Below are 14,376 nucleotides of genomic sequence, written 5' to 3'. Positions count from 1 at the left end.
TATATTTTATAAAATATCTATATGTAAATGGTTGGCCATTTCTTCCTGATGCTATTTGAGCTGTTTCATATCTATGTTCGGTAATTTCTCGTTGAATTTCCGTAATTTGATTAATGGTTAATATTTATGAATGGTTAGATATCAGCGTTTTGATTGAGGTATCATCATATTCCTCGATTTCCGAAGAACAAACTGGAATCAAACTCTTTCCGCCTATTTTCGAAGGTCAGAAACTTTCGAACTCCATTCCCTCATATATTATTTTGATCTTTCGAGCTTATGAGTGTTTTGGAATTATGCTTTGGATGATATTTGCGTTAATCATCGGAAGAGAGTACTGAATTGCGATGGTTTTACTTTAGATTCGATTGCAATGAATATACATGTTGTAATGCCTGCTAAGTGTTTGATGAAATGATTTTATCTGAAACTATCCTCGAGAAATAATGAACTTATTCGTTTATAGATTCGATTGCAAGGAATATAAATGTTGTTGTACCCGCTAAGTGTTTGATGAAATGATTTTACCTGAAACTATCCTCGAGAAGTAATGAACTTGTTTGTTTATAGATTCGATTGCAAGGAATATAAATGCTGTAGTGGCCGCTAAGTGTTTGATGGAATGATTTTACCTGAAACTATCCTCGAGAAGTAATGAACTTATTTGTTTATTTACATACGAAGAAGCTTACTTTGTGTAGGTAAGAAAATTTTACAGTCTAAAATTACAAGCCATTGGAACTTAGAACAGGGAATTGTTGGAATAGCAGGCACAGACAGAGATGTAATGCCTAGTCTGTGCCCCATTCAGCCCAATTAGCTTCACTGCCTCGCCTTGGAATGCTGTTGACCCTTGTGTACACATCAACCTTGAAATTAGCTCCACACATGGCACCTTCACTGTCGATTCTCGGCATTGCCTTCATCTTGTTCATTGGATGCTCAAAACTCATTAGCCCTCCTTCACTGTGGAACATGCATCCTGCTCAATTCATTCAAATTTCTTTCTCAATTTACACAATCTTTCCAAACTTCCCTTGATTAATCAAGAACATTGTTGTTAAATGAGTGTGTTGATGCACAAATTGGACAAGGAAAATCGCATCTGACATACACGGTGGGCAATTTGTTGATTCAAGAACAGAGAGGATATATCTTTCTCCCTAAATCAACCAATTGGAACCCGTGTAGGTTAAGTGCAAATTTTCTCTTACCCTGTTTGTGAATCATGGATTACCAGTTGGGAAGGGTGCATATGATTTAGCACAGCCTTCTTTAATGACATCCACATCATCTGATATCACTACTGACCCATCTGCTGTGATTCCCCAATAGAGCTTCACTCCTCCATCGGCACCCTGGTTTGGTTAAGTGTCAGCCATGAAGAAGAACCATATAATTGTGTGGAAGTTGTTGAGAAAAAACTAGGAAATTGAAGGAAAATAACAACCAAGAAACACCGACGCCACTAATTATGTGTTCTTCGTATAGGCTAGCAAATATTGTTCTTTTTGGACTTTTCCTTTCGGGGCTTCCCCTCAAGGGTTTAAAACACGTCTACTAGGGGAAGGTTTTCACACCCTTATAAATGGTGGTTTGTTCTCCTCCCCAACTAATGTGGGACATTACAATCCACCCTCCTTCGGGGCCTAGCGTCCTCGCTGGTACTCTTTCCTTCCTCCAATCAATGTGAGACTGCTTCCAAATCCACCCTTTGGGGTCCAGCGTCCTTACCGGCACACCGCCTCGTGTCTACCCCCTTCGGGAAACAGCGAGAACGCTGACACATCGTCCGGTGTCTGGCTCTGATATCATTTATAACAGCCCAGATCCACCGCTAGCAGATATTGTCATTTTTGGGCTTTCCCTCAAGGCTTTAAAAAGCGTCTGCTAGGGGAAGGTTTCCACACCCTTATATAAATGGTAGTTTGTTCTCCTCCCCAATGAACGTGGGACATCACATTACTCTTCTAATATTTTGCCAACGTGATACCAAATCGACTATTTTACGAGGAAGATATAAGATAGAAAGAGAAATAGAGAGAGTACCAAGGCAGCAAAAACAGCACCAACCCTGCTATCATAAACAACAAAAGCAAAGCTGCCATCAAGCTCCTTAAGGACCTGATCAGCTGGGTAAGGGCCTCTGTCCCTAAGTGTCCTATAGGCCTCGATCAAAAACATGGCCTCGTTCGAGCCTTTTGATAGACCATATTGCTTGTTGAGTGCACATAGATTGTTCAAACTCCCCAAGAACAGACAGTATATCTCATCAAACCCACAGAACAGCCTGCAAATTCACCCTCTCAAAATCAAATAATAAGAACAAACTTAGGAATTGAAGTTGTATCCTATCTAAAGGTTATGAACATTAATGAAACAAAGATCGAATATCGGACCTCCACATCATCTGATATCAAATCCAATAAAACAACCTTAATCATCTGATATCAAATCCAATAAAACAACCTTAAGCTGCTTAATTGGTACAGAATCCTTACCTCTGATGAGGAGAAAAAGGTCGTCCATCAGGAGGAACATAAGCAAGAACAGCCGCCTGACCGAAGTTGACAGAGAAAGTGTTGGGAGGGTGACGAGCTAGAAAGTCCTTGAGTGTTTCTTCAGGAAGCTTAGGAGTCTTAGAGCCACTGAAAGAGGCAGGGCTGTTAAGTTCCTCAGGTGGGTGTGCGAAAGTCTTGTGGAAAATGGCCAACATGTTCAAGAATATGGAACTCCCTGGTTCATCCAAACTGATCACAGAAGGAGAGAAGCTCAACAAGAATGTGCCTTACATAGAAACCAAAAGACACACAAAGGGCTTAAGATGGAAAGGCAATGTTTTGTAATTACTGTGGGCGTGGATTTTAGTGTCTGATGGGGATGGGATAAGGTTCACGTTTTTCCATGAGACCTTATCTCCCTTTCTAAACTACAATAAAAAACAATGATATGATTGAGTGCATCTGGAGCTATCTTTTTTTCAATAAACAAAAAAGAGAGAAAATTTTGTCAAGTCACAAATCCTGGTTTGACTGAAGTCAGATTTGGGCTTTTACGCACTTCATGATTGATACTAGGGATCTACATTCAACTCGACCATCCGGACCAACTCAACTCAAATTATAAGAGTTGGATTGGGTTGGATTAGCATTTCGGATAAGGTTGAGTTCATTTTTTTGAATCTGAATTGAATCGGTTCGGATTCGGGTTCGGGTTCGTAAGACAAAACTCTTGGATTGACCCGAGCGACCTGATCCAAATAAATATATAAAGTATGTTAAGAATTTTTCAATATTAATGGGTTTGCAAGAGTGATGCTTTGGTCGGTCTAATGAGACCCACGTCCGGATTCGACTTTAATTATGATTTATATATACATTTGTTTTATTTTGAAACATATTCTATATTTATTACCTATTTGTTGCTAACATTATCATATCTCAATTTATATATTTTTTTTATTTTTTTAATATTTAGTTGCAACATTATCATATCAAAATTTATATATACTTTTATTTTTTTAATATTTTTATTTAGTTGTCTATAGTTTTATAACAAAGTTGAACTATGTTAATAGATTAGAATTTTCGTTCCTTATTATTTTTTACTGAATTTATTTTTTTTTATTTTTTATTGAATAATTATAGATTGATTTGTATTTGTTTGTGAACATTAATAATTATAGAGGGTTGGGTCGTGTAAAGTTTTGGGTTGGGTTAGGTTACAAATCCAACCAACCCGAACTTTTGGATTAGCTCAAAAAAATCCCTCAACCCAACCTAACCCGGACCATGTACACCCGTAATTGATACATCCGGGACCATTCTCATTTGGGCTTTTTGTTGTTGTGATGTTCTCAGTTAAAATGGGCCTGAAGACAGCCCAGGCTCTAATAATGTTAAAACCTCTTGTATGGGCTACAAAACTTGGCCCATTATATTGAGTGTTTGAGTTTCAAATTACCCTCGGAGCTATATAAATCTTAACCATAAATTCATAATAATTTAATACTAGAGTAATTTTGAAACTTTCCATTCATATAAATTTGTATTATCTGAAATATTATTTAATTTTTATCGATATTCGGACTCGTTAGAATTTATTAGAGATGTCATGGAAGGGAAAGCCTTCTCCGTCCCGATCCCGCAGAATTTTTTTTCCGTTTATTATTTTTAAAAAAATAAAGTAGTTATTTTAAAGAATGTTGAACGTATACATTTATTTTTTAATATAAACTATTAATAAGTGTTGATTCACTCATTATTAGAAATTGAATTCGAACACCTCGTTGTAAATTATTATTTGTTTATAAAATTATTTCATCCCGAAAATTTATGTCCAAATTATAATAACAAAATTTGATAAAGTAATTTTTAATCCAATTAAAAAAAACTAATTCAAATGTAAAAAATATTTGTTATTACATAAATCAAACAAATAAAAATAAAACTTGGAAATATCTTCCAAGCTGGAATAAAGACGAAGAATATAATCCCGGGCTTCAACCCCATTTATCTGATTGAGAGAAATATCTCTTCACTTTCTCTTACACTATCTATCTAAACCGAAAATCTTTGCCTCGAGGCAAATCTCGACCCCGTGAATTAAATGAACATCTCTCTTTAAAAAGTTAAAAGTTAACGAACAAAAGACGCCTCTTAAATAAGGAAAATTGAAATAAAATAAAATGATTATCCTTCTATTTATGTTAAAATCAAAATGAAATAATAAATTAATTAATGCCTTCGTACAATTTTTTTTTCTTTCATAGTTATAATTTAATAATTATAATAAAAATATTCCTAAATCATTTTTGCCTCAAAAATAAATAAATAACTCAAATTTATTTTCATTCCCTTTACATCAATATATTAATATGTCTATAAATTGAATGATTTAATAAATAATATATATATATTAATTGGTATTTTTTTAAAAAATTATTAATTTAAATGAACACATAAATATTATAAATTAATTTAAATGTTAAAACATTTAAAACTTATTTTATAATTAATTATAATTTTTATCATTAATAATTACAAAAAATACATTAATTACATATAAAAAATAAAAAAGAAAAGGGATGTGGGCCCCAGTTGATACCGTACATTTCATAATACCCTTTTTTTCAGTTTCCTTCAACTCTCTCATTATAAATGTTCCATTTCTTCATTTCTCTACTTCTCCATCTTCATCTTCTTCCCCCGTTTCTCCGATCTTCCACCGTTGCTGGCCACCGCCGACCTCCATCCCTCCGCCTTTCTCCGACATACATTTGTCCGTAGGAGTTTTCATACTCTTCGCTTTTAGCGTTTGTATGGCAGTGAGCTTGTTTTCGCATGACGTTTCTGACCTCTGTCTCGGTAAACCAGCGCTGAGGCCACTGTCCTTGTCCGCAACCGTCGCCGACGCCTTGCTCGCTCTGCAATTCTCTAACGATTACTTCGTTAGCGTCTGGGATTGCCGTTTCGCGACGAGCGGTTGCGGCGGTGGTGGTGTTGGAGACGGCGAGTTTGAGTGCTGCCGATGTGTCGGGAAGCTGTGTATGGTGGATGTGATTTTCTATCTCTGTAGGGACGAGAATTTGTTGTCCCCTGCGGCTGCATTTCAAGCTTCTGTCTCTGTGATTTTGCCTCAAATTCCTGGAATCGTGATGCATTTGGAGCCGTCTGCTAGGTATGAAAATGAATTTGATGAATTTTGGATCTCTATTTTGTCTTTTAGGGATTGTTTCAAATAGTTTCTTTAATTGATTGGTCTTTTAGAAAACTGTTAACGATGTATGAGTTAGATATTGATATTCTTTAATTGGATGTCTGAAGTTTTGTTAGTTACTGATCTGAGCTGGGCGCTGCACAACTTTTTTTTGAACTGTTTTGGATTGTTTGTTTTTTTGTTTGCTCTTCATCAGAAAATTGCCTTTCACAAATAGCTTTCCTTTTTCTTTGCTGTCTTTTACGATGATTATGAATTCAGACAGAGAATAATAGAGTTCTGTATAAAGTTAATTGAAGTCTCTATGTTCATGTTCCAGCCTGTTAGAGGCCATTGATCTGGTTCTCCAAGGTGCTCAAAATCTAGTTGTCCCAATCAAGACTAGGCTAGGAAGCAATTCAAGAAGAAAACATCCCAAAACCCCCACAAATGTCATCCATGGCGGCCGCGAATTCTGCTGGCTGACTCAGGAAGATATTATCAGATATCTTCTCAACTCAATTGGCCTTTTTTCCCCCATTGCTGCCCTCTCCCTTGACAGCCTTGGTGTCATCTGCACCGATGCTTTATCAGTAAACTACCACTCCCCTGCATCCTCTGCCATTGGAGCCATTTCCTGCTGCATCGCCAACCAAACCTCTGTTGCAGTTGTCGATGACGAGGGAATTCTGATTGGTGAGATCTCGCCCTTTGCCCTTGCCGGTTGCGACAAGGCCGTTGCAGCTGCAATTATGACCTTGTCGTCCGGGGACCTGATGACTTACATTGACCGTGGGGGGCCTCCGGAGGACCTTGTTAAAGTGGTGAAGGCTAGGCTGAAAGAGAGCAATTTGGAAGGAAGGCTCGAGGAATTCACTAATTCACCATCCTCAACTGGGTCTTTATCTTTCACTTCTTCATCTGATGAGGAGTTCTCGCCATCTCCAAACTCGAGGAAGTGTAGGAGATCATCGAGCTACTCGGCACGGATCACTCGTCACGCCGAAGCCATAGTTTGTCATCCAAGAAGCTCCTTGATAGCTGTTATGATCCAGGCAATCGCACACAGGGTGAACTACGTTTGGGTTATTGAAGACGACTGCAGTCTGATTGGAATTGTCACATTCCTTGATATGTTAAAAGTTTTCAGAGAACATCTAGAGACGACTGAGTAGACTTTCAAGCCTTTTGGCTTAGAAATTTTGTCCCTTTCCCCGACCATAACATCCCTTGTCTAATGAATAAAAGCACTCAGAAGTCCAAGGCAGTGTTGCCAAATTGAGACATTTTGGGTCACTAAAATCAATTAGGTCTGTGTCGTTTGTGATATTTTGTTTGTCTATTAACTTTTGGGATCTACATGTTTCAGCCATGTGTTCAAAGCTCAAGAACAGAGTATGCAGACATGGAGCTTCTAGCGAAGGTACTTTTTGCCTGTTTAATGCTTTTTAGTTTTAGCCAATGATGAACTACCATGATTAATTAAGTCCAACAAAATCTTGAGTATTGTAAAAGTGGATCGGTGAAGATAAAAAGTAGCCATTTTCCTGAGATTGGATGACAGCTCATGAGAGATCAAGAGTTTTAGAAGTCTTACATATCATTTGAATATTGGTGTACTTGTCTGTCATTTGGACTGAAGTACCAAGATTCAGTTCTTCTGTTCATCTGTTCATCTGTCATCCTCCTTCTCTGCTCAGCTACTGGTGAGCATATCAGATTTGGATCTTCCTTGTGATCATGAAGTGATTCTTCGATGTGTAATGGAAAGTCAAAATTTATCTTTCCTTTTTTGTACATATAATGTGAAGTTGACTGTAATTGGAAACTGGTCAAGTTTTGTTCACTCAGAGACCTTATAAACAATTGAAGGATTTTATTTACCGTAAAGCTAACATTTAAATTTTGAATAAGGAGAGTATGTTGTACCGTAATGCTACAACCAAAAAAGTTTTGATACCCAATTGTTGTAGCAGAAGCAAGATCGATCACACTCATATACCCATTAGAGAGAAGATTTACGTGGCTCAGAGAGAAGAAATTTCTTACATCCATAGGTGATAGCCAATCACTTTAACACTTAACTCAAGTGTTAAAGTGTATCTCTCACACTCACGGAAAGTCTCTCTTACAAAGTTCCTCCTAATTGTCTTTAGGCAAATACAAAATGACAATGATTCCACACCTCAAAACAAAAAGCAATGCTAGATAGACCTTTATATAGCCATATTAATACTATTTTTCATACAATGTTTATAGTACAGTGAATATACTGCAAATCTGCTGCAATGATAGAATAAATTTTGACAATGATTATTGAAATGTTAACATCGAAGATAAAGTTACAAATATCTAAAGTGAAGATAACAGCTAAAGGTTACTACTCTCAGATTCTGAAGCAGTACTCTCATCCTCCAAATTCTGGATAAAGATTTCAGTGGGTTCAAGGCAGCCCCTCAGAGATTCATGCCCCAGTTGTGCTCGTTCATTATCTCCGAAGCCGAAGATTTTTCCTTGTTCAGTAACCACGACAGTGTGATACAACCCGGTGCTGATTTGAGAAACACGGTGAGCTCTTAAGCTGTCGAGGCTTCGAGGTGTCAAGACTTTGTCAGATACTCCTCTGTCTGGAAATCCAAGGCTTCCAAACCCCATCCACCCAAAACCATAAACAATACCAGTGTCAACCAGCACAAAAGTTTTTCTCTTCCTTGCACATACCTGAAACAAAAACATTATCAAACAAGCCCTCGATAATGCGATCGTATAACACGGATTATGTAAGATATGCGGCATCTAATATTTCAAGCCTGTGCTACGAGTTAATTCATCTACTATTGCAAAAAGAGGCACAAAAGGAAGCAATGAGGAATCATACAAGAAAGCTAAACAGTTTTAGTTTGGTGATGGATGATCCAGACCTGCACTGCAAGGTGGTTCTTGAGGCTGTTCAGGGGTTGAGGAATAGTCTTATCAATCTCATCTCCATGGCCCAGTGCACCACAGTAGCCTTTTCCCCAAGTATATACCTGTAACGAGAAATCACCGAAATCGATGTCATAACAGCTCTTGCAATGATTAGCCTAAAATAAAATCAGTTTGGGAACTAACAAATCCATTTGAATCTAATGCCACTGCATGCTCGTCACCAGCAGAGACAGAAACAACATGAATATCCTTCAATCTAAATGTCTGTAGGACACGAGGCTGGAATTCATTGTGCTGCTCTCCATGGCCAAGGCAGAAATTTGATCCTGACCCAAAAGAGTATACTCTCCCATCATTGACTACGGCTAATACATAGCTTGGACCAGCAGAGATCTGAATTACAGATCCGATTTCCACAAGCCGTTGAACAATCTTCGGAGTGGGTCCCTCGAGAGTATCACCATGGCCAAGCTGACCATATGTGTTTGCTCCGCACGTATAGACCTGGCCTTGTCTTGTTAAAAACACTGAGAAGTTATGGCCCACAGAGACCTGAAGAAAATTTACAGCCATAGTTACCAGTAAGTTTATCAGTTTAAGAACGACAACCAAGCATGAATACATGTTTATGGAGGCATCTACGGCTTGAGTTCCCTTCTTTTGTAATACTTTATTCCATCAATGAATGTGTTTCCGCTCAAAAAAGGAATGCATGTATAGTAAGGCACGCAGTTGTCAACTGGTTAACTCCATCCAGTTCTATCTTCAGCCTGTAATTCTCTTAGCACGTTAATCTTTTGCTGTCATTCTCTCATCGCTTTTCCTGCTTTCACTTTCTCTAAATTTATTACTCTTTTCAACATCATATGTTTTAAAATTACTCGTTTGAAAGTTATACAGTTGAACAGAACACTTTTATAGGCTAGTCTTTGAGGCTTTTGGGTCGTATTGATGGTGTATTCAACCGGTTTAGAATCTCTCGACGATCCATGAGGTATCGCAAAGGGGGAAACAAATTAGGAGCTCGGGCCTCACTGAAGATTTAATTTGATTACATTCCTCTTAAAAGTAGGCAGGTTACTTGGTCTAACAGTATTTGACAACTTAAACAGAGATTGTAATTACATATGAAATTCAAACAAATCATGGAAGCACAATACATATTTGACAACTTAAACAGAGATTAGAAGCATTTTACCTGCTTGCAAGGAATTTTATCTAATGCTTCAACAAGTTTAGGTCTAAAGATTCGACAGCTTGTATCTCTGTGCCCACAACAAAATGATGCATTATCTCCACATGTGAAAACCTATAGATGGAGACGAGCAATATGATTACCCAAAACCGTAATTGAGAGTGACATCCATGAAACCATGAACTACAGAGTGACAAAAATAACTATTGCAAAAAGATCTAGTTAACAACGATCTGCAAACACCTGTTACTTTCATCTACTAGTAGGGCACAGTCTATACACTATGAAGTAGGAATTAGAATCATAAAAATTAAGTCCACAGATTCAAGCAAAGTTTGGAGATTCAATATAGCTATCTAAAGTTCATTATGATTTATAAGATGAGAAAGTAGAATTTGGAAGACGAGTCATCAAAATCAGCGGCAATTTCCAACATGGTACTTACAAATAATTAAAACCAACAGCTGAATTAGAGATTAAATAAGCAAAAAGACTGTCAAAATTCTATAAATACAGGAAATCATAAGCATCAACTTTTCTTATATTCACTGACCAAATCAATAGATCAATTCCGACAGTTAAGTATATGGTCTATTTGGGATTAGTAAGATATTAAAAGAAACATCCACATATGAATAGGAAAAAAAGACTACAGTACAAAATCTGTACCAAGCAGAAGTGGAAACAGTATATAGCAAATCAAACAATATAAGATTCAATTGTTGACCTGTCCTGACCGTGTGACAAAAGCAGCGTGATTGTGAGAAGCAGAAACTTGCTCAACGTATATAGAAGGTGGAAAGTTAATTCGAGTAAATGTTACACATTGTGTGGTCACAAAGCCATGACCAAGAACACCACATAAGCTGGAACCACAAGAATATACTGATGCATTACTGATCAGTAATGTATGATATCTTCCAGTTGCAATCTGCATCTGATATAAGATAAATAGGAAATAACTTCAAATTCTCTTGGAATAATCATAGGTATCAAAAAGAATCCACAAAAAACATAATCTATGAAATCAGTATCACTGATATGACAATTCTAACATTTTAATTAAATCAGGGAGCAAGCCGCTGCAGTATTTTATGGTTTACGATCTTGATTGAAAAGCATCAATGTAGCCACAATGAGAACTCATATATGTGAAAATATTGATGGCGAAAGAATGACTAAGAAAGTCAACTCGAGAGACAAACAATCAACTACACAATCACGTCATCATCTTGTCGAAGTGCAAAAGCTAGATTCACCTATATTTCTCAAATATGTACTGATTCAATTTCAAAGCCTAAAAAATATCTGGATATTGAGAAAAAAAAAATGTCCAGAATAACTGATCCGGAAGATAGTAAATGATTCCTTCATGTAAATATGCAAAATTCAAGAAAACTCATGGAACTAAAAGAAAAGCAATATAGTTCTAGGAGAAAATATACATTGCCTTCTGAGGTCTCAACGATGTTGGAAGATTTCTCCACCAATTGCAAGAACCTAAGAATCCGTTTCCACTTCCCTTGACAGCGGTCAAAGAGTTGTTTTTGGGATTCCCCTCCCATTCCGGAATAAATGCTGTGTGAAATACATAATTGAAATGCCGCAAAATCAACTAATGACCGAAACTTGAGAGGGTACAGCTCATGGCTCCCTCCTAACATCTTGCAAGTCAACTCCAAGCAAACAAGATCACGAGCATTAAGCCTACCAGACGTTAGAACTTCTAAGATCAAATGCGAAGGCAAATCCGCAAATGAAGTTGAATGAAGCCATTTGGCCATATTTTCAGTTCAAATTTATGACTTTCCAAGCTTGAATGAAATCTCAAATAAAAATCACCCTGAAACACAGGTAAAACTGATTCCCAGCTAATTATAGAGACGCTGAAAGATGTCCAATTACGGCCAACGTGAGGGTTGTCAAATTTTTAGGCGAAATCTCAAGCAATTAAAGCAACATATAAAGAACGCATCAGAAGGGAGGAAAATATGGGAAATTGAGTATGAAAAAGGCGTTCTTGAAAAGAATTTCAGCCGTAATGAGTACAGTGGTTGGAAACAAATCATCAGATGGAACGAATGACACCCCAACAAGTTATCCCAAATTTGAAGAAATGCAATTTCTCTTCCTGCAAAAATCAACAAAGCCAGTTGAATCAATTAGAAGGCAGTACATTACCTCAAAGTTAATGACAAAATATCATGTCAATAGTACTAAAAAATTTCAAGTTAACCTAATAGTCAAAGACGGTTCATGCTTAAAGTTAGTCGAGATGAGTATAATTAATTGGCTCAGACAACCAGTGTTAATGACAAAAAGAAAAGGGATGAATTTGAAAATGAATAACGATGTTGATGAGAGAAGAGGCTTCATGATTACAATTTCTGGAACGCGACCAAGCATGCAACAAATTGAGGATTAATACAGGAATCAGAGGCGGGAGTGATTATTACAAGGCTTTTCAGTGACAAATGAAAGGGGGATAAGAGGGAATGTTTATAAGAGACAACTTTGGATTCTTGTCGACAGAAAGAGGGAGAGAGCCGGCGAGCGTGATGATTACAAAGCCTTTTAAGTGCTGGTCTCTCCCTTTTCTGCAGAAAAGTTCAGATTCAATTGCTTCAATGATAAATGGAAAGGCAATGAGAAGGGAAGTGTATTGGCGACAACTCAGAACTTTCCTTAAAGCTCTTTCTCTGTCTAAATAACACACTCTGTTTCTTCATTTCTAGTGGATGGAATTTCAAAACACAAATGAATGGATTTAGACGATGTGTCTGATAAAATAAAGAGTAATTCGCAAATTCTTTTAGGTCACTGAAAGTCCAAGCACCACTTATCATAATTTTGGAGTTGGACCTAACATCCGTGTCTTTATTAGTCTCAACTTTCACACGAATCACCACTGGAAAGCTCTTCGTTCCCTAAAAGAAGCTCGTGCTTACATTAAAACTGCTAAAAACGCGTCAAATTCAGCTATCAGCACACCCATACGTCAAATTGAAAACCCACTAAGAACTGTGAATCATGATTCCTGAAAGAAACCTAAATTTCCCTTCCATCCACACATTTGAACAAAAAGAAATGCTTCAACCACAGAATTCTTGATTACGAGAGAGAATTTGGGCCTTCTCCGACAAATAAACAACCAGAATCCACCCAGATTTTCGGTCAAATATCATCCAACATTCCAAACAAAACCCTCCGATTTTCGGCCAGACATTAAGGATTAAAATCGATTTCGTAACAATTCAGATCTCGTTTTCCGCAAACAACATCAAGTAGATACACACACACTAAACAACAATTAGAACGAAGAACACTATCTGCTGACTGAGTATATACAGAATCAATTAGAAGAAGCAAAAAGAAATTGGGGAAGAAAAACCTGGGGGATTGAGATTCCCGCGCTCCGACTTTTAGAAGAAAGTGCAAAAATCTCCTCGATTTCTGGAGAGAATAGGAAGTGCCTTGCCTCCCATATGCACATAAACAGAAAGCTTCAATTTTGAGACAGAATCTACTCCCGAGTTTCTCTTTTCCACTTCATATATATATATATATATATATATATTATTATTATATTTATATTTATTTCTAAATATTATTTTTTAAATTTTATATAAATCATTTTATAGACCTAATGATGTAAATAGTTTAGTATTTAAATTAGTTAGGTCCATTAGTTAAAATAATTATTTAGTATAACTTAGTAAATAAGAAATCTATTATTTTTCTCGATATTTTTTAATTTAAAAAATAAAAAAAATGTCAAATATAATGACAACGACAATATTAAAAATTTATGAATTAAAATTAAATCTTATAGTATATTTAATGCATTAATTTCAAGGTCTATGTTGACTTTTTGAATCAATAAAAATATTTTTAGCATTATTATTAATTAATGTAAATATTAAAAAAAAAAAAAGATGGGTTTTTCAAACTATGTCATATTCCTTGATGGCTAAAGCATGTTTTAGAAAGAAAAGAGCTCAACATCACTTTATAGCTTAAGATGCAAGAATGTTCTAGAAGAACAAAGAAATTTGGGCGTCGATGTTCTTAATCTTGACATTGTGCGAAGTATGGAAGTTTGTGGAATCTAAATGCAGCACTCGATGGTCTTAGTATTTTTCTTAATTCGAGTCTTTTAAGGATGTTTTGTCCTCACTTACATGCATTTTAGGAAAATTCTCAGAATGTCACCCAACATAGAATTGTTTCAAGCAATACATACTTTATTATAAAATATCTGTGATTGAGTCACTGAAAAGGAAGATGTACATGGTTAGTGTAGATTGTAACTTTCATTTCTTTTAAGACTTTCTTATTCATTCTTATTATCAGAATTGCTCTCGTTCGGACATGTTATTGGTTCATTTATGTATTTTTCCTTTACTCGGATGTCACATCGTGTATCGAAAAGTATGACGTGAATGCATTGGCTACTTTAGAGCGTTGAAACGCTACGATTTAAAGAATTTTCACTATAATTGTTCGTGATGTCATAACTTTGTATAGTGTTGAGATATTGTTTGTAGCGTCTCAAT

General features: G+C 36.4%; 3 protein-coding genes across 4 annotated transcripts; 1 reads left to right on the top strand and 2 right to left on the bottom strand.

Annotated features, from left to right (window-relative positions):
• Positions 1-611: 611 nt before the first annotated feature.
• Positions 612-2,831, bottom strand: LOC111796642 (stem-specific protein TSJT1-like). Its single transcript, XM_023679358.1, has 4 exons — positions 2,502-2,831; positions 2,050-2,290; positions 1,238-1,358; positions 612-982 (listed from the first exon to the last, which is right to left on the bottom strand). The coding sequence occupies exons 1-4, from the start codon at positions 2,714-2,716 to the stop codon at positions 792-794; spliced, it is 768 nt and encodes a 255-aa protein (XP_023535126.1). The 5' UTR covers positions 2,717-2,831; the 3' UTR covers positions 612-791.
• Positions 2,832-5,182: 2,351 nt separating this feature from the next.
• On the top strand, positions 5,183-7,543 carry LOC111796627 (CBS domain-containing protein CBSX5-like). Of its 2 annotated transcripts, XR_002815380.1 has the most exons (3): positions 5,183-5,679; positions 6,038-7,120; positions 7,398-7,543. XR_002815380.1 is itself a non-coding variant. In XM_023679341.1 (2 exons), the coding sequence occupies exons 1-2, from the start codon at positions 5,321-5,323 to the stop codon at positions 6,870-6,872; spliced, it is 1,194 nt and encodes a 397-aa protein (XP_023535109.1). In that variant the 5' UTR covers positions 5,183-5,320; the 3' UTR covers positions 6,873-7,543. The 2 variants fall into 2 exon arrangements, 1 of the variants encoding a protein (XP_023535109.1); XM_023679341.1 differs by having other exon boundaries at positions 6,038-7,543.
• A 347-nt stretch (positions 7,544-7,890) lies between these two features.
• LOC111796616 (ultraviolet-B receptor UVR8-like) lies at positions 7,891-13,352 on the bottom strand. The gene is made up of 7 exons (XM_023679321.1): positions 13,212-13,352; positions 11,266-11,951; positions 10,548-10,757; positions 9,824-9,934; positions 8,809-9,177; positions 8,619-8,726; positions 7,891-8,418 (listed from the first exon to the last, which is right to left on the bottom strand). Exons 2-7 carry the CDS (start codon positions 11,602-11,604, stop codon positions 8,068-8,070), a joined length of 1,488 nt encoding a protein of 495 aa, XP_023535089.1. The 5' UTR covers positions 11,605-11,951; positions 13,212-13,352; the 3' UTR covers positions 7,891-8,067.
• Between the last annotated feature and the right edge of the window lie 1,024 nt (positions 13,353-14,376).

The sequence above is a fragment of the Cucurbita pepo genome, chromosome LG06 (assembly GCF_002806865.2).
Source record: "Cucurbita pepo subsp. pepo cultivar mu-cu-16 chromosome LG06, ASM280686v2, whole genome shotgun sequence".
Lineage (NCBI taxonomy): Eukaryota > Viridiplantae > Streptophyta > Magnoliopsida > Cucurbitales > Cucurbitaceae > Cucurbita > Cucurbita pepo.
Note: the sequence above shows the minus strand (reverse complement) of the source record. Positions and strands in the feature narration are given on the sequence as shown.